Below are 21,070 nucleotides of genomic sequence, written 5' to 3'. Positions count from 1 at the left end.
ATCAAGTTTCACTTTATATAGTCTTTGAAGGATTATGTCAAAACTACTTTACGGAGTCTCGCCACATTACAAGACAGATAGATATTAGGGCATGGAAGACTCCACTGAATTTTGGAGGTGATCCGTATCCATATCCAGATCTGGATTCTAGATCAAGATTCACATTATACATGCTTTGAAGGATTACATCAAAACTACTCCATGGATTCTCACCAAATTTGCACCACAGATAGACATTATGGTATGGAAGTCTATGAGCCGACGCAGCGCCAATCCGTCCGCACGTCTTTCATTAAAAAAATCTCCTTTAACAGTGGAATGTCCGGATAAACTGCTGTAATGTGATTCAAATCCATATGGTTTTTTAAAAAAAAAAATAATAAGGTTGGCTACTTTTCTAACAGACCTCGTATATAGGTTTTGAAGGATTTCTTCAAAACTACTTCAGATTCTCAACAAATTTGCACCACAGGTAGACATTATGGCATGGAAGTCTCCATTAAATTTTGGAGCTGATCCGGATCTGAATCCAGATTCTGGATCAAGATTTCCCTTTACATATGCTTTGAAGGATTACGTCAGAACTACTTCACGGATTTTGACCAAATTTTTAACACAGATACATATGAGGCCATGGAATACTCCACTAAATTTTGGAGGTGATCTGGATCAGGATCTGGATTCTGGATCAAGTTTTACTTTATATAGGTTTTGAAGGATTTCTTCAAAACTACTTCAGATTCTCACCAAATTTGCACCACAGGTAGACATTACGACATGGAAGACTCCATTAAATTTGGAGCTGATCCGGATCCGGATTGGCGGACGTCAGAAATTTGTGATTGCTCTTGCTAGGTAATAAATTTTACACCAGTGATAAAGAAAAATTTGTCTATTTTTTACTTTTGCTGTCACAGACAGAGAGAGATGGAAGAAAAGTCTTGTTGGCAAGTCTTGTTTTGATTGGTTAGCTCCTGCGTTTTCCACCAATGGTAACACCCCTTTCTCCTGCTGCAGACCGAGTGAGTCTTGTTTCTTTCCACTGCTCTCTCTCTCCTGCAGCTCAGTGAGGAAGTGGGTAGGTTTTGCTGTGCGTGTGTGCCAAACGTGCAGCAAATATGAAAATATTATCTTAAAAAAACTTGTGTAAATTATTCATCATCGTTCAAGTCATACTTGGCCTTTTAACAAAATTTTTAAAAAGTGGTGTGCAAGTTGAATTCCACATGTTCAACACGTTCAAAGTGGAGCAGATTGTGTGCTTCATCCGCTTATTTAGGTCATGTGACTTTTGATGCGGAAGTGCGTCAGTCGACTCCAGAGGGTTAATGCTGCTCATTGGGCAAGAGAGCAGACCAGTAAGGTGAAACGGGGTAAACCTGGATAAAACAACAACTAATAATACTGGTTAAGTCAATGCAAACAGTATTAACATGCTGTGTATGTGTGTGTGTGTGTGTGTGTGTGTGTGTCATTCTTATAATGTTGCTGTTTTGTCTTTGTCCAGTGGGGTCCAGCTATGTACCTGTGCTATAAGAGAGCTGTGGCCAAAGCCAATGCTCTGGTATACGAGGCCGGTGAGTTCTAATCACACTGCACTCAGTGTCAGGTTACTGCAAACTATCAAACATCTGAAATAACGACAACAACAACCACTGCAGACATTTGAAATAACAATAATAATAATAACAACCACCACCACCACAGACATCTGAAATAACAACTACAGACATCTGAAATAACAACAACTACAGACATCTGAAATAACAACAACTACAGACATCTGAAATAACAACAACTACAGACATCTGAAATAATAATAACCACCACAGACTTCTGAAATAATAACAATTACAGACATCTGAAATAATAACAATTACAGACATCTGAAATAATAATAACCACCACCACAGTCATCTGAAATAATAACCACCACAGTCATCTGAAATAATAACCACCACAGACATCTGAAATAATTTCAACCACCACCACAGACATCTGAGAAAATAACCACAGTCATCTGAACTAATAACGACCACAGGCATGTGAAATAACGGCAACGACCACAGGCATGTGAAATAACAACTTCTCTTATATCAAAGTGCTTATCAACAGTATCCAAAGAGACATGGTACCACAGACATCTAGTTATCACCTTAGGTCACTAGTTCAAGTTCAAGTCTCAGAATCTGTCCCAGGCATGTCATGGCCTTGTATTTGAATATGTTATCCGGTATGTGTTCTGCTGCCATCTGTTTTCCAGTGTCATTGCTGCTGATTGTCTTTTAGCTCCTTTTATTACACATAGTGTGTGTTTGTTTTACTTGTGCTGTTTTGAAGCCAAGAGCTACTGAATTTACTTTTGTTGTATATATGCATAATGACAATAAAGGAATCTTGAATTGTGAAATGACCTTCAGACCCTATTGCATGTATGTTTTAGGGCCACATTATTGATTTGGTTCATTTTTCACAGCCATTTGCAGACATGGATTTTTTTTTTTTTTTAAATGTGCATTTTTAATAAAGATCTCTCATCACATGCTTCTCAGTGCTGATCCATTTACATTCAAAGTTGGTGTTACTGTAGTTGTTTGCAGGTCAGATTAAAGGTTCAAATGTGTTTTTGGGTTCTTTCAGTTCTTCAGATAATGAAATATAGAAATTTGAACCCACAATCAGGACAGAGATCGCAGCCGTGGTTCACAAAAGTTCATGAATTCATAAAAAATGAAAAACAAATTTTCCCGTTGTAACGTCTTCTGATTTTTATGCATACAACATGTAAACGTGTTAAAGGTTTGTGTACTAAATGCAGTGTTTGTTTGTTTGCGTAGGCCTGATTAGCCGTTACCCCGAGGACGACCTGGAGGCGTTTCCTCTTCCGGAGTCTGTGCCGATCTTCTGCCTCCCGATGGGCGTGACCTTGGAGAGCTGGCCTCTCAACACAAAATACCAGTTGCCCATCTTCTCCACCTTTGTCCTCACGTCTGCCTCCGGCGACAAGGTCAGCATGGAGGAATTACACCGATACAATCCGCTCAGTTTATTCACATTTTCTGGTTGTCGCGGTAAAGCAACAGGCTTTAGGGTCAACGAGTCCTTTGGAAACCTTTTGTCTCAGCAGAAAGAGCAAATTCCTGTGTCCAATCGTCAAATCTCCAGCCTGTTTAAATGCCTGCTGGGGATGTATAACCCAAACTTTGACTTTGTAGTAAAATGTCAGGTGTTATTTTGTCCCATTCTTCCTTCAGACACGTATGAAGTTGTGCAACAGTACAGGGTTGCCGTTGTTACATTTGTTATTTCAAAATTCTCCACACATCCTCCATTGGGGAAAGATCAGGTCTGCAGGCAGACCAGTCCAGTACCCGGACCCTCTTCCCCTGCAGCCATTTCTTGGTAACATGTGCAGAATGTGGTTTTGCATTGTCTTGTTGTAAAATATATGGACGTCCCTGGAAAAGACGTCGTCTTGAAGGCAGCATATGTTGCTCCAAAATCTCAGTGTATGTTTCTGCATTAATGCTGCATCATAGAAGTATAAATGTCCTTTACCAAGGACACTAACACAACCCCAGACCATGACAGACCCGGCTTTTGGACTTGTCGCTGCCCAGTCTGGTTGGTCCTTTGCATCTTTTTGTCTGGAGCACTGGCGTCCATCTATCTATAAATATAAAAGGCAATCTATGTATGTATGTGGCACGGTTTGTGTTTGCTATGCACAGTCACAGTAATTAAGCAATCAACACCAAACTTGGTATGGTGACTGGGGGCACCAAGGGGGAGGTCACTGGGGCTCTTAGTTTGAAAGCGCACACATACATGGTCAGCCTTATATATTAGATCACGACCCACTCACTGGAGCCCGTATTTTCACAGTTCACGTGGTACTCAGGTCAGGTAGCAGCATCCCGCTTCACTTACTATGTAGTAGCAGCTGGTGAACGTGGACTTTAATTAGAATCCGAATGGGCCAGTGCGTATTGCATGCGAATTAAGGTGTGTGTGTTTTTTTACTTAAAATGTACCTGCTGTGTACAGCATGCAGACTATCTATATGCCTCCCAAGAAGCAAGGGGTGTTAGGTCGTAAAACCCCAAGTGCTAAATGGATGAAATGTAATAGAGCTGGGGAAACATCTGCAGAGACACTAAGAACATTATATATCCCACAGCGTTGCCGTGATATGACCTGCTGTCGCCTTTTTATTGTCATTCACCTGAGTCTCATGAATGTCACAAATTGCTCTATGAAAATGAATGATGACAGCATACACACAGTGCAACTTGCTACACCTTAACTAAAGTGACATGAAACAAACATTAAACATTTCAATAATTTTCCTTGTTGGCAAACTGTGGATCCCCTGCCCCCTAGACTTGGCCTTTCATACACAGATGCTGCTTTTGTACTAAATCATGATTGCAGTCACCTGTTTGAAGTAACATTATTTAATTTTTTAACCTCATTACTAGCCCTAAATTGCCCCATCCCATCTTTTTTGGAATGTGTTGCTGACCTTAAATGCAGAAATGGATGGTATTAACAAATGAAATGAAGTTGACCACACAAAACAAAATATTTTGGGTTCATGCTGTCTGCAATGAAACAAGTCAGAGTAAATGTAAGAGTTGTGCTTTTATGTTTTTTACACTCTCTATAAGTTTATTTTCCTGATTTGTGGTTGTTAGAATGAAGGTGAGGCAGCAGGACACGAATCTGAATCCGTGTGTTTAAAAATGGATATGAGAGGATACTTCTCCAGCTTGTGCACGAGCTGCAGACTCGCTCTGTCAACATTTCAGTCTTCATTTACAAGTCGTCCCCTTTATTCATATCCATGGCTACACGGTGGACTTGAGCCCTCAAAGTCTTTGTCACCGAGCTGTGACTGGAGCAGCAACAGACACGTGTCTCTCCAGTCACAGCCGCTGGCGCTTGTATCGCCTTCAGTCAGGTTTCTCTGTGGATTCTCCCATGACTCTCTTGCACACTGACTCAGTTTTTGAGGACGGCCTGCTGTGGACAGATTTAGCACACTCTGTCAGAGTCTGTACGTTTCTCAAATGAACCACAAGAGATATTCAGTGACATGGAATTATTCTTATATCTGTCCTCAGACTTGTTTAAAGAAAACTGTCTCCAGACGTGATGATTATTGTTATGGTATTAAATGAACACCTCCATAAACATGTCATTATTTTGACTTTGTGTTAGTTGAGATTTTGTGGTCTAGATATGGTTTCACACTCAGTTCAACTTTTTTATTTGTATAGAACCAAATCGCAACAAATCTGCCTCAAGGTGTTTGACACGAGTAAGGTCACTAACCTCACCAATCCCCCTGAGCAAGCACACACCGAGATTAAAGAAATTACTTTGTGTAGCATCGAGATAATGAGTAATTTTTGGAAGAATGTTATGTTGAGGAAAAGATCAACTTTGACTTTTTTCACGATCTGTTGCCATGTGTGTGTTTTTGTGTTTTGTTTATTTTTGATTGTGCAGGCTAAGTAAGTAAGTCAGGAAGTACAACAGATTAGTAATGGCCCAGTCACACGTCACTTAATGAAGGGTGACGAAGACCTGATGAAACAAGAAATCTGGACCTTCATTGACTGTCGTTGGCATTGTTTAACCTTCGCGCAACCTCGTTCCTGCAGCGGCCGCTTCGTCAGGATTTTTAAACTGTTGAAAATTTTGAACGAAGGGCAACGAAAACCTCAATTCGTCTGTGTCTCGTTTTGCTGTCGTTCTTGACTTTTTTTTAAGCGTTTGTGTAGTTTTTGTAACGTTATTGTTTAATTTGACTTCGTTAGAGCAGCTGAACTTTTTCACACAGTGCAGAAGCCGGTTTGTGAGCGCTGAGGCTGCTGCTGCGTTCATGTACATCGGAAATTACAGGGCAAACTCAGCCTGCTTGCTTGGATTTTTTTGATCTGTGTAGGGGAGGCAGCTTCAATGGGCTCAGGCACCTTACATAGGCCAAAATTAATCTTTTGTGTGGATATAATTAATTATTTTGCCACAAGCAACTGTTGAATTTGAAACAACAAAAAAGTTGTGTAATTTCCGATGGTACTTGAATGCAGCATCAGCGGCAGCAGGAGCTGCTGCGTGCGCTTATTATTTTTATTAAATATAACAATCTGAGTGTAGGAATGACAATCCAGTCCTTCTGTGCATGTGGCAACAGGTAGATGAATCAAAATGATTACAACCCCTGGCAATAATTATGGAATCACCGGCATCAGAGGATGTTCATTCAGTTGTTTAATTTTGTAGAAAAAAAGCAGATCACAGACATGACACAAAACTAAAGTCATTTCAAATGGCAACTTTCTGGCTTCAAGAAACACTATAAGAAATCAAGGAAAAAAAATTGTGGCAGTCGGTAACGGTTACTTTTTTAGACCAAGCAGAGGGAAAAAAATATGGACTATCTCAATTCTGAGGAATAAATTATGGAATCCCCAAAACTATCACCTGCATCAAATCAGATCTGCTTGTTAGTCTGCATCTAAAAAGGAGTGATCACACCTTGGAGAGCTGTTGCACCAAGTGGACTGACATGAATCATGGCTCCAACACGAGAGATGTCAATTGAAACAAAGGAGAGGATTATTAATCTCTTTAAAGAGGGTAAATCATCATGCAATGTTGCAAAAGATGTTGGTTGTTCACAGTCAGCTGTGTCTAAACTCTGGACCAAATACAAACAACATGGGAAGGTTGTTAAAGGCAAACATACTGGTAGACCAAGGAAGACATCAAAGCGTCAAGACAGAAAACTTAAAGCAATATGTCTCAAAAATCGAAAAATGCACAACAAAACAAATGAGGAACGAATGGGAGGAAACTGGAGTCAACGTCTGTGACCGAACTGTAAGAAACCGCCTAAAGGAAATGGGATTTACATACAGAAAAGCTAAACGAAAGCCATCATTAACACCTAAACAGAATAAAACAAGGTTACAATGGGCTAAGGAAAAGCAATCGTGGACTGTGGATGACTGGATGAAAGTCATATTCAGTGATGAATCTCGAATCCGCATTGGGCAAGGTGATGATAAAAATCAATGGTAAAGAAACGTTTTTTTCTAATGTTTTAAAATATCTATGAATAAAATATCAGTAAAATAATCAAAACATAATTGGGGTATTCAATGTCATACAACTGTTTTTTTAAACAAAATGTAGTTGTCCCACACTATTGCCGTAATTTCCACCACAACACTGTAATGTCCCTTTAAACAGTTTGTATGAAAGATTGTTTGGGTAGTTTCTATGGAGATAAACAGTGACATCAGAGCACATGTATATAGCGCCAAATCACAACAAACAGTTGCACCAAGGCGCTTTATATTGTAAGGCAATGGTGTGGTGGAAATTACATTTACAAGGCCAATAGTGCCCGTAGTTAAAGAATCACCCAATATATATGGCTTAGAAACATAATACTGTGATACAGCAGTGACCACAGCGCACGTTTTTTTTTTTTTTTTTTTTTTTTTTTAATTGGAGGAAGACGGAGCGCGCAGCGTGTCAACAGACAGTGTGGATTCTGATAATGATGGACATGATCCCTCTTTTGTTCTGGACGAGGAACCAGAGCAGGTGGTCCACTGATGTGCACACAGATCTCCACAGATTCTGTTTGCAGTTTCTCCAGGACTCAGGCCCTATGAGCTCCGTCCCAGCGCCAAGTCCTGGAACGCAGAGATGCAGACACACACTGCTCCAGCTGTGGCTCCAGGTGCGTTTCGTCGAGATCGTGAGCTTCGGTTTTGTTAATTTCCTCTTTCGTCCCTTTTGCGCTCTTGCTTCGCAGACTGTTCGGTGATAAAGGCTCTCTCGTCCACCTTTTCTCAACGAATTGTGACTTTTTTTTAACTTTTTCCCTTCGTTCAGGAATCGTCGTGTGCCATGTGACTGGGTCATAAGGAAGAAGTGAGGGCTTCTATGAAGAGGATGAAGAGTGGAATGGCAGTTGGACCAGATGACATTCCAGTCGAGGCATGGAAATGTCTAGGAGAGATAGCAGTGGAGTTTCTAACCAGATTGTTTAATAAAATCTTGGAAAGTGAAAGGATTCCTGAGAAGTGGAGATGAAGTGTGCTGGTTCCTGTTTTTAAGAACAAGGGTGATGTGCAGAGCTGTAGTAACTACAGAGGCATAAAGTTGATCAGCCATAGCATGAAGTTATGGGAAAGAGTATTAGAAGCTAGGCTCAGAAAACAGGTGAAGATCTGTGAGCAGCAATATGGTTTCATGCCGAGAAAGAACACTACAGATGCAATGTTTGCTCTGAGAATGCTATTTGAGAAGTACAGAGAAGGCCAGAAAGTTATATTGTGTGTTTGTGGACTTAGAAAAAGCTTATGATTGGGTGCCAAGAGAAGAGCTGTGGTATTATATGAGGAATTCTGGAGTGGCAGAGAAGTATGTGAGGGTAGTGCAGGACATGCACAAGAATAGTGTGACAGCGGTGTGATGCGCAGTGGGAATGACAGGCTCATTCAAGGTGGAGGTAGGATTACACCAAGGATCAGCTCTGAGTCCTTGTTCGCAATGGTGATGGACAGGTTGATGGATGAGATCAGACAGGAGTCTCCGTGGACTATGATGTTTGCAGATGACATTGTGATCTGTAGTGAGAGTAGAGAGCAAGCTGAATCTAGTCTGGAGAGGTGGAGATGTGCTCTGGAGAGCAGGGGAATAAAAGTCAGTAGAAGCAAGTAAATAGGTAGAAGGATGCTGAAGATGGAGCCACCAGGCAGGACGAGAAGAGGGAGGACAAAGAGGAGGTTTATGGATGTGCTGAGGGAGGACATGTAGGTGGTTGGTGTAATGGGAGGATTCAGAGGACAGGGTGAGATGGAATGATTAGTCTGCTGTGGCGCCCCCTAACGGGAACAGCCGAAAGAAAAAGAAGTAGTCCAGGCTAAATAAAGGGGGTTGTCTGTTACATTATTTGAATAGTTTTTTTTTTTTTTTTTGGCTCTTCTCATTTTATTTGGGTTTACCATAGTGGATTTGATACAGATCCACATGTTGATTTGACACCAGTTTTCTGCTAGATACCCGTCCTGATGTTACGCCAGATGGAACAACAAGAATGACTTACAGGTGACCTTGAACTGGAGACCTTCTGGTTGGGACACAGTCGTTCCTTACTTATACCACTGCTCATTTGAAAACTGCCATCTGCTGGTCGAATGATGTATAGCACACTTACAGCGATATGAGCTCAAGAAACAACATGATTATAATCGTCGTAACTATTTGTCTCATCACTGAGCATCGCTGTTGTCGATCCGTGATGTCACATGTGAGCAGAGTTTTGGAGTTTTGCGAGTTAAATCTAACTGTGCTTTCAGATGAAATATGTAAAAAAAAAAAACAAAAAAAAAAACTATTTGTTTCGGCACTAAATCATGATTGAGAAAATGAGCAGAAATCTTCACTGTTGATCCCAAACACAGCCTGTTTCTTTGTCTCCCCTCTGGGAGGTGCTACGGATCACTGAGCACAAAAACAACCAGACAGCTGTAAAAGAACATCTTCTTCCCACAGACTGTCACCCTGATCAACACCTTATCACCATAAATCACCGCAGGAAGAAGGCACAGACATGTCATGGATGCACATTACTGTATATACTATACACCACCTTTTGCTCATCATCCTGCTGAATGCGCTAAACTGGAGTCAGATTCCCTTTTTGTGCACATGTACACTGCAAATAAAGATCATTCTGGTTATGATCTGTTTTTGCAGGTTTATGGAGCAGCCATTCAGTTCTACGAGTCCTTCTCCAGGGAGCTGCTCTCAGAGCGACAGAGCATTCGGCTCGGCCTCCTCAGTGTGGTCGACCGTCGGCCAATCACCAACCGCAGCCTGCAGGTGAAGAAGAGCATCTGCGTCCTGTCGCACTGGCCCTTCTTCACCGTCTTCCAGAAGTTTCTGACCTTTGTTTACCGATACTCCATCTCTGGACCGCACGTCCTGCCACTGGAGAAGTCAGTGATACTCTGGATTATCATCTGTATTCTGGATTATAATCTGTGGGTTTTTGGAGGGGACATTGCCTCAAGTGGTTGGAGTTCATTTGCTGCAGGCTGATCTTGTTCACTTTGATTGATTACTTTGTAGTAGTGCTGGTCTTTTCACTGCCATCAGTAGATGTGATCAGTGTCCAAACTGACCTGAGACCAAGGACGTAATAAAATCATTCACGTTTATTTACTTGTCTGTCCGTCTGGCTGTTAGCAAGATTGCATCAAAACTACTACGGATTCTCACCAAATTTTCACCACAGATAGATATTAGGGCATGGAACACTCCATTGAATTGTGGAGGTGACCTGGATCCGAATCTGGATTCTGGATCAAGAGTTCTCTTTATAGACTTTCAAGGATTATTTCAAAAATTAGATAGATATTAGGGCATGAAAGACTCCACTGAATTTTGGAGGTGATCCGGATTGGCGGATGTCAGAAATCTCTTGATTGCTCTGTTAATTTTGTGGTGATTTCAGATTTAGGCAAGGATGTTGCCACTGACTTCCCAGTGAATTCAAAATTGATTCAAGCAGTTTAAGTCCCAGACCAGGTCAGTCTGGTCAGGTTTACTGTCTACAAATTTCACTACAAATTACCAATCACTGTCTTCAATCTCACTTTTATAGCTGAATTTTAGTGAGAGTAAAGTGCATTTATGTGTCAAATACACGCACCCTCAGAATATGATTCGGACAGGATTATTTTATATGAGGAGGTGGAGTCTTGATTTTACTGCAGGAGGTGGGAGGGACCTCTCAATAAACAGACTTGATGCTCCGCCGTCACGCCTCCTACTTTGTGTGGCGGTGCGCTGCTCATGCAAACACAAGTCATACGTGTGCCATCTCACAGCCTTTGTGGTGTTTGTGGCATTTTCGTGTGCAACTTGTCGGCAGAGTGCTCATGTTCCAAACCGGCGCACAGAACACATTTCTTTAAGCGCCTCCATACTTGAGATGAATGCTGGGAAACTGCAGAGAATATTAACTGATATGGGATTAATATAACCTGAGGTAATTTCTACAGATTGTTTTATAGAAGTTAAAATGTGCTGGAATGTTTGAAGATGGACTCAGTAAAAATGACTGAAGCGGTGCATAAAAGTCACTGATGAACTCTGACAAGAAAAACTCAACTCCACCTCCTCCGAGCACCAGACCAGGACTTAAATCACCAACAATGGACAGACTAACTACTGTATTTATCAGAGTATAAGTCGTACCTTTTTTCTCTATTATTAGCTCTTTTTGGGGAGTATTTTTGTGCATTGTACTTTTCATTATTGTCATTTTAGTTTTTATTATAATTTTAGTTTATTTGGTTTAGTGCTTTGATTCCTGGGAAAGTCTGATATATTCTAATTATTATTGTTCATAACGAGCTGGAGTATAAGTTGCAGGGCCTCCCAAACTAAAAAAAAAAACAAAACAAAAAGAAAAACGTGACTAATATTCCGGAAAATGCAAAATCAGTTTTAAAATTGAGAGTTGTATCTGGAAGTCTTCTTTGTCTTTGAATGTCTTGATGCTGACAGTGAAACTTTGTGACTGATTGCTGGTTAACTAATTGAACCCACTGATTAGTGTTTGATGTGATGGGTTTATGTCCCCATCTCTCCTCTTCTTTTTCTACATCCAGACACATCTCCAGCTTCATGCACAACGTTCCCTTCCCGTCCCCTCAGAGGCCTCGTATTCTCGTTCAGGTACAGAAAGAGCCCCGTGCCTTTCTTTCTACCATTACCCTCTGTAATAATTTAGAGTGCTGGTTAGTGACCTCACTGGGGTGAGGTCAGAGGTTAGTTACTTTTGTGGCTGTAATGCGACGACGCACCTGTGACATCCTGTTTATAAATGCAGAGTGGAAATAGAATTAAAAATAAAAGAGGTACCTGCAGGAAAAAAAGACATAGAAATAAAAAGGCTCTGACATAAAATGTTATTGTTAAATTTAAGAAAAAACATAAGAGCTAAAGATGGAATCAGTTTAACTGCAGAGAATTTAAATGTTTTTAATGTAAAATGTTCTCTAAAGGGCAAAGAAAGTCTAACCCTTATTTATACTGCATGTTATACTACATTTTTACACTACTTTTATGCTTAGTTTTAAAAAAATGTTGATTGCAAAACATCTAAAAAAAAAAAAAAAAAGCCGCAGAGCTTTTTCCTTCTTCATCTTCTCATTTTAAACGCTTAACTTCCTCCTCCAACAGGATGTAAGCGGAGACCTGGTGTCAGAGCAAGCAGGGTAACGAAAGCCAATCAGAATCATTCTTTCTAATCGGTGTCCAATCAGCAGACGCCGTACTAACTGTAATTATAATCTAACGATGATCTGTCAGTGGATCAGGGGTGATTTCACGCAGCAGGATGAGGTTTTGATCACCGCATGAGGGAACCACGCCTTGCACCCAGAATTAAAGATGATTACATTCATCATGTTTTCACACTGAAATCTGAGATCAGAGCGCATGCCCTGTTTGGGTCAAAGGTCACGTCAGTGTTCAGTGAAATTTCTATCAGTCGTTTCTGAGTACTCACAGTATTTCCTGAAACACAAACTGAACGTGTTTGTTGTTGTTTTGTAGCTTTCGCCGTACGACAACCTGCTGCTCTGCCAACCCGTCTCCACGCCTCTGCCGCTCAGGTCAGTTCAACCGCAGGAACCGTAGCAATACAGTACCACAGCACGGCAGAAGTACTGCATCACAGAAATAATGTACCAGAGCGTGGTCGAAATACTGCACGACGGTACTGCAGTAATACTGTGTAATGTGCTGTCGTGGCAGTATTATCAGTTAGAGTGCTGATATGAGCAGGTGCAGTTTGATGACAAACTCAGAGGTCAGTGGTCACTGATTTTTAATTTTTTCCCTTCCTCTTCCCAATCAATCAATCAATTTTATTTATATAGCGCCAAATCACAACAAACAGTTGCCCCAAGGCGCTTTATATTGTAAGCCAAGGCCATACAATAATTACGTAAAAACCCCAATGGTCAAAACGACCCCCGGTGAGCAAGCACTTGGCGACAGTGGGAAGGAAAAACTCCCTTTTAACAGGAAGAAACCTCCAGCAGAACCAGGCTCAGGGAGGGGCAGTCTTCTGCTGGGACTGGTTGGGGCTGAGGGAGAGAACCAGGAAAAAGACATGCTGTGGAGGGGAGCAGAGATCGATCACTAATGATTAAATGCAGAGTGGTGCATACAGAGCAAAAAGAGAAAGAAACACTCAGTGCATCATGGGAACCCCCCAGCAGTCTAAGTCTATAGCAGCATAACTAAGGGATGGTTCAGGGTCACCTGATCCAGTCCTAACTATAAGCTTTAGCAAAAAGGAAAGTTTTAAGCCTAATCTTAAAAGTAGAGAGGGTGTCTGCCTCCCTGATCTGAATTGGGAGCTGGTTCCACAGGAGAGGAGCCTGAAAGCTGAAGGCTCTGCCTCCCATTCTACTCTTACAAACCGTAGGAACTACAAGTAAGCCTGCAGTCTGAGAGCGAAGCGCTCTATTGGGGTGATATGGTACTATGAGGTCCCTAAGATAAGATGGGACCTGATTATTCAAAACCTTATAAGTAAGAAGAAGAATTTTAAATTCTATTCTAGAATTAACAGGAAGCCAATGAAGAGAGGCCAATATGGGTGAGATATGCTCTCTCCTTCTAGTCCCCGTCAGTACTCTAGCTGCAGCATTTTGAATTAACTGAAGGCTTTTTAGGGAACTTTTAGGACAACCTGATAATAATGAATTACAATAGTCCAGCCTAGAGGAAATAAATGCATGAATTAGTTTTTCAGCATCACTCTGAGACAAGACCTTTCTGATTTTAGAGATATTGCGTAAATGCAAAAAAGCAGTCCTACATATTTGTTTAATATGCGCTTTGAATGACATATCCTGATCAAAAATAACTCCAAGATTTCTCACAGTATTACTAGAGGTCAGGGTAATGCCATCCAGAGTAAGGATCTGGTTAGACACCATGTTTCTAAGATTTGTGGGGCCAAGTACAATAACTTCAGTTTTATCTGAGTTTAAAAGCAGGAAATTAGAGGTCATCCATGTCTTTATGTCTGTAAGACAATCCTGCAGTTTAGCTAATTGGTGTGTGTCCTCTGGCTTCATGGATAGATAAAGCTGGGTATCATCTGCGTAACAATGAAAATTTAAGCAATACCGTCTAATAATACTGCCTAAGGAAGCATGTATAAAGTGAATAAAATTGGTCCTAGCACAGAACCTTGTGGAACTCCATAATTAACTTTAGTCTGTGAAGAAGATTCCCCATTTACATGAACAAATTGTAATCTATTAGACAAATATGATTCAAACTACCGCAGCGCAGTGCCTTTAATACCTATGGCATGCTCTAATCTCTGTAATAAAATTTTATGGTCAACAGTATCAAAAGCAGCACTGAGGTCTAACAGAACAAGCACAGAGATGAGTCCACTGTCCGAGGCCATAAGAAGATCATTTGTAACCTTCACTAATGCTGTTTCTGTACTATGATGAATTCTAAAACCTGACTGAAACGCTTCAAATAGACCATTCCTCTGCAGATGATCAGTTAGCTGTTTTACAACTACCCTTTCAAGAATTTTTGAGAGAAAAGGAAGGTTGGAGATTGGCCTATAATTAGCTAAGATAGCTGGGTCAAGTGACGGCTTTTTAAGTAATGGTTTAATTACTGCCACCTTAAAAGCCTGTGGTACATAGCCAACTAACAAAGATAGATTGATCATATTTAAGATCGAAGCATTAAATAATGGTAGGACTTCCTTGAGCAGCCTGGTAGGAATGGGGTCTAATAAACATGTTGATGGTTTGGATGAAGTAACTAATGAAAATAACTCAGACAGAACAATCGGAGAGAAAGAGTCTAACCAAATACCGGCATCACTGAAAGCAGCCAAAGATAACGATACGTCTTTGGGATGGTTATGAGTAATTTTTTCTCTAATAGTTAAAATTTTGTTAGCAAAGAAAGTCATGAAGTCATTACTAGTTAAAGTTAATGGAATACTCAGCTCAATAGAGTTCTGACTCTTTGTCAGCCTGGCTACAGTGCTGAAAAGAAACCTGGGGTTGTTCTTATTTTCTTCAATTAGTGATGAGTAGAAAGATGTCCTAGCTTTACGGAGGGAGGGCTTTTTTTATAGAACAACAGACTCTTTTTCCAGGCTAAGTGAAGATCTTCTAAATTAGTGAGACGCCATTTCCTCTCCAACTTACGGGTTATCTGCTTTAAGCTACGAGTTTGTGAGTTATACCACGGAGTCAGGCACTTCTGATTTAAAGCTCTCTTTTTTAGAGGAGCTACAGCATCCAAAGTTGTCTTCAATGAGGATGTAAAACTATTGACGAGATACTATATCTCACTTACAGAGTTTAGGTAGCTACTCTGCACTGTGTTGGTATATGGCATTAGAGAACATAAAGAAGGAATCATATCCTTAAACCTAGTTACAGCGCTTTCTGAAAGACTTCTAGTGTAATGAAACTTATTCCCCACTGCTGGGTAGTCCATCAGAGTAAATGTAAATGTTATTAAGAAATGATCAGACAGAAGGGAGTTTTCAGGGAATACTGTTAAATCTTCTATTTCCATACCATAAGTCAGAACAAGATCTAAGATATGATTAAAGTGGTGGGTGAACTCATTTACTTTTTGAGCAAAGCCAATAGAGTCTAATAATAGATTAAATGCAGTGTTGAGGCTGTCATTCTCAGCATCTGTGTGGATGTTAAAATCGCCCACTATAATTATCTTATCTGAGCTAAGCACCAAGTCAGACAAAAGGTCTGAAAATTCACAGAGAAACTCACAGTAACGACCAGGTGGACGATAGATAATAACAAATAAAACTGGTTTTTGGGACTTCCAATTTGGATGGACAAGACTAAGAGTCAAGCTTTCAAATGAATTAAAGCTCTGTCTGGGTTTTTGATTAATTAATAAGCTGGAATGGAAGATTGCTGCTAATCCTCCGCCCCGGCACGTGCTACGAGCATTCTGACAGTTAATGTGACTCGGGGTGTTGACTCATTTAAACTAACATATTCATCCTGCTGTAACCAGGTTTCTGTAAGGCAGAATAAATCAATATGTTGATCAATTATTATATCATTTACCAACAGGGACTTAGAAGAGAGAGACCTAATGTTTAATAGACCACATTTAACTGTTTTAGTCTGTGGTGCAGTTGAAGGTGCTATATTATTTTTTCTTTTTGAATTTTTATGCTTAAATAGATTTTTGCTGGTTATTGGTAGTCTGGGAGCAGGCACGGTCTCTACGGGGATGGGGTAATGAGGGGATGGCAGGGGGAGAGAAGCTGCAGAGAGGTGTGTAAGACTACAACTCTGCTTCCTGGTCCCAACCCTGGATAGTCACGGTTTGGAGGATTTAAGAAATTGGCCAGATTTCTAGAAATGAGAGCTGCTCCATCCAAAGTGGGATGGATGCCGTCTCTCCTAACAAGACCAGGTTTTCCCCAGAAGCTTTGCCAATTATCTATGAAGCCCACCTCATTTTTTGGACACCACTCAGACAGCCAGCAATTCAAGGAGAACATGCGGCTAAACATGTCACTCCCGGTCTGATTGGGGAGGGGCCCAGAGAAAACTACAGAGTCCGACATTGTTTTTGCAAAATTACACACCGATTTAATGTTAATTTTAGTGACCTCCGATTGGCGTAACCGGGTGTCATTACTGCCGACGTGAATTACAATCTTACCAAATTTACGCTTAGCCTTAGCCAGCAGTTTCAAATTTCCTTCAATGTCGCCTGCTCTGGCCCCCGGAAGACAATTGACTATGGTTGCTGGTGTCGCTAACTTCACATTTCGCAAAACAGAGTCGCCAATAACCAGAGTTTGATCCTCGGCGGGTGTGTCGTCGAGTGGGGAAAAAACGGTTAGAGATGTGAACGGGTTGGCGGTGTACACGGGGCTTCTGTTTAGGGCTACGCTTCCTCCTCACAGTCACCCAGTCAGCCTGCTTTCCCGGCTGCTCGGGATCTGCCAGGGGGTAACTAACGGCGGCTAAGCTACCTTGGTCCGCACCGACTACAGGGGCCTGGCTAGCTGTAAAATTTTCCACGGTGCGGAGCCGAGTCTCCAATTTGCCCAGCCTGGCCTCCAAAGCTACGAATAAGCTACACTTATTACAAGTACCGTTACTGCTAAAGGAGGCTGAGGAATAACTAAACATTTCACACCCAGAGCAGAAAAGTGCGGGAGAGACAGGAGAAGCCGCCATGCTAAATCGGCTAAGAGCTAGTAGCTACGCTAAGCTAGCGGATTCCTAAAAACACGCAAAGTGAATAATGTGTAAATAATTTAGAGGTGATTCAGCAGAAGGAGTGCTTTAGTTAAGGCACGTAAAGATTACACTGGGAAACAAATCGTAATCTAGATCAATCTAACTGCGCAGATTAAACAGCTAACAGATACAGAAAAACACCGCTGTGCTCCGGAACAGGAAGTGATACAATACCGCAGTGAGAGCCAACCACCAGTAGAGGCAAGCAAGAGCAATCTTGTCCTACTGCATTAATCACTAATGATTAAATGCAGAGTGGTGCATACAGAGCAAAAAGAGAAAGAAATAGTGCATCATGGGAACCCCCCCCAGCAGTCTAAGTCTATAGCAGCATAACTAAGGGATGGTTCAGGGTCACCTGATCCAGCTCTAACTATAAGCTTTAGCAAAAAGGAAAGTTTTAAGCCTAATCTTAAAAGTAGAGAGGGTGTCTGTCTCCCTGATCTGAATTGGGAGCTGGTTCCACAGGAGAGGAGCCTGAAAGCTGAAGGCTCTGCCTCCCATTCTACTCTTACAAACCCTAGGAACTACAAGTAAGCCTGCAGTCTGAGAGCGAAGCGCTCTATTGGGGTGATATGGTACTATGAGGTCCCTAAGATAAGAAGGGACCTGATTATTCAAAACCTTATAAGTAAGAAGAAGAATTTTAAATTCTATTCTAGAATTAACAGGAAGCCAATGAAGAGAGGCCAATATGGGTGAGATATGCTCTCTCTTTCTAGTCCCCGTCAGTATTCTAGCTGCAGCATTTTGAATTAACTGAAGGCTTTTCAGGGAACTTTTAGGACAACCTGATAATAATGAATTACAATAGTCCAGCCTAGAGGAAATAAATGCATGAATTAGTTTTTCAGCATCACTCTAAGACAAGACCTTTCTAATTTTAGAGATATTGCGTAAATGCAAAAAAGCAGTCTTACATATTTGTTTAATATGGGCTTTGAATGACATATCCTGATCAAAAATGACTCCAAGATTTCTCACAGTATTACTAGAGGTCAGGGTAATGCCATCCAGAGTAAGGATCTGGTTAGACACCATGTTTCTAAGATTTGTGGGGCCAAGTACAATAACTTCAGTTTTATCTGAGTTTAAAAGCAGGAAATTAGAGGTCATCCATGTCCTTATGTCTGTAAGACAATCCTGCAGTTTAGCTAATTGGTGTGTGTCCTCTGGCTTCATGGATAGATAAAGCTGGGTATCATCTGCGTAACAATGAAAATTTAAGCAATGCCGTCTAATAATACTGCCTAAGGGAAGCATGTATAAAGTGAATAAAATTGGTCCTAGCACAGAACCTTGTGGAACTCCATAATTAACCTTAGTCTGTGAAGAAGATTCCCTATTTACATGAACAAATTGTAATCTATTAGATAAATATGATTCAAACCACCGCAGCGCAGTGCCTTTAATACCTATGGCATGCTCTAATCTCTGTAATAAAATTTTATGGTCAACAGTATCAAAAGCAGCGCTGAGGTCTAACAGAACACGCACAGAGATGAGTCCACTGTCTGAGGCCATAAGAAGATCAGTCAGATCAATCAGCATGATATTGAAATAAAGTATGAAACTGAAGTCATTTGTGGCCTGATGACCCTGATGTCAGTGTGCTGCTTTGATTTTCACATCATGTGTATACGTGGAAATGAGGGGAACTGCTTTTTTGCTTATTCTGGCTACATCACTCCACTGGAGCCTCATGTGGCATAAACGGTTGTGTTTGTGTGTGTGTGTATATGCGAGACAGTGGGGCGAGCTTCCTGAAGCTGCTACAGAACCTGGGTCCAGAGAACGCCTGCATCCTGTTGCTTGCCGTCCTCACCGAACACAAACTCCTGCTCCACTCGCTGCGACCCGACGTCTTGACCTCCGTCAGCGAGGCCCTCGTCTCCGTAAGATCAGCACACACACACACACAGACACACACGCTGCGGGCTCAGAACCGCGCCCGCACACTGTATAAGGCACTGAGATAAAAGGCTTCTGGAATGGCCGCATTTGGAGTGTACCGCCATTTATGTGTCTTCTTGTGGCGGCTCCACCTGGTCATCTGGTTCAGGTTTTAAGCCTGATGCTTTTCCTGATGCAAGTTGAGATGTAGTTGGAGGCCGGGGCACAGGTGACCTTCTCTTTTTCGAGGCAGGAGAACCACTGTGTGCTCATTACACCGGCCGTATTGAGGGTTAGCTTGTTAGCATCATCCGTTACACAGCAGACAGTATAAATCACAAGATGCTCCAAAACCAGAAATCTAGCACTTTTGTTTTTTGTCCTCAAATCTAAATAAAAAATAGAATAAAACAAATCAGGCAAAACTTACTTAAAATTACATAAATAATAAAAATAAAACCAGAAAGTTAGCTTTGATAACTACTAATCCGCTAACTGAAAAGTTAACTTTTATAATGCTGAACCAATAAACCGATAAAAAAAATTTAGCGGACGTTACAGCTAATTGCTAACTTTTAGTACTGACTCCGGTACACTGGCAGCTACTGACAAGCCAGTTTCGAGTTGAAGCACTGCCGACGCTTGTGGGTAAAAGCAAAGGCGATCAAAAACCCAACACAACCAACGAGTCAGAGCTTCCGCCTTTGTGTGCCCTGCCCACTGCTCTAAGGAAGAGTCATTTACTTTCAACATGGAACAGCACAGACGTGTTGCAGAAGACATCAAATTAGTGATTGATCTCTGCTCCCCTCCACAGCATGTCTTTTTCCTGGTTCTCTCCGTCAGCCCCAACCAGTCCCAGCAGAAGACTGCCCCTCCCTGAGCCTGCTGGAGGTTTCTTCCTGTTAAAAGGGAGTTTTTCCTTCCCACTGTCGCCAAGTGCTTGCTCACAGGGGGTCGTTTTGACCGTTGGGGTTTTTCCGTAAATATTGTATGGCCTTGCCTTACAATATAAAGCGCCTTGGGGCAACTGTTTGTTGTGATTTGGCGCTATATAAATAAAATTGATTGATTGAATTGATTGAAATCTCATGACCTTAGGTGAGGATCGGAACGTAGATCGATCGGTAAATCGAGAGCTTTGCCCCCCTACTCAGCTCTCTCTTCACCACGATGGTCCGATACAGCGACCGCATCACTGCAGATGCTGCACCGATCCGTCTGTCGATCTCACGCTGCATCCGTCCCTCACTCGTGAACAAGACCCCGAGATACTTAAACTCCTCCACTTGAGGCAAGGACACTCCACCGACCTGAAGAGGGCAAAGCACCTTTTTCCGGTCGAGAACCATGGCCTCAGATTTGGAGGTGCTGATCCTCATCCCGGACGCTTCACACTCGGCTGCAAACCTCCCCAGTGCACGCTGAAGGTCCTGATTTGACGAAGCCAACAGAACCACATCGTCCGCAAACAGCAGAGACGAGATTCTGTGGTTCCCAAACCAGACCCCCTCTACACCCTGACTGCGCCTAGAAATTCTGTCCATAAAAATAATGAACAGAACCGGTGACAAAGGGCAGCCCTAGCGGAGGCCAACGTGCACTGGAAACAGGTTTGACTTACTACCGGCAATGCGAACCAAGCTCCTGATGCGGTCGTACAGGGACCGGATAGCCCTTAGCAAAGGACCCTGTACCCCGTACTCCCGGAGCACTCCCCACAGTGTGCCCAGAGGGACATGGTTGAATGCCTTCTCCAGATCCACAAAACACATGTG

At 41.8% G+C, this 21,070-nt stretch overlaps 1 protein-coding gene across 2 annotated transcripts in view; it reads left to right on the top strand.

Moving 5' to 3' along the window:
• The window catches only part of LOC117513689 (DENN domain-containing protein 4B-like), a 110,837-nt gene that overhangs the window by 46,083 nt on the left and 43,684 nt on the right, over positions 1-21,070 (top strand). For both annotated transcript variants that reach the window (XM_034173930.1, XM_034173929.1), the window contains exons 4-9: positions 1,508-1,577; positions 2,838-3,007; positions 9,787-10,028; positions 11,709-11,775; positions 12,658-12,716; positions 19,150-19,294. In XM_034173930.1, coding sequence (XP_034029821.1) covers positions 1,508-1,577; positions 2,838-3,007; positions 9,787-10,028; positions 11,709-11,775; positions 12,658-12,716; positions 19,150-19,294 — 753 coding nt within the window. The remainder of the gene's footprint in view (positions 1-1,507; positions 1,578-2,837; positions 3,008-9,786; positions 10,029-11,708; positions 11,776-12,657; positions 12,717-19,149; positions 19,295-21,070) is intronic.

Source organism: Thalassophryne amazonica, chromosome 7 (assembly GCF_902500255.1).
Source record: "Thalassophryne amazonica chromosome 7, fThaAma1.1, whole genome shotgun sequence".
In the NCBI taxonomy this organism is placed as follows: domain Eukaryota; kingdom Metazoa; phylum Chordata; class Actinopteri; order Batrachoidiformes; family Batrachoididae; genus Thalassophryne; species Thalassophryne amazonica.
Note: the sequence above shows the minus strand (reverse complement) of the source record. Positions and strands in the feature narration are given on the sequence as shown.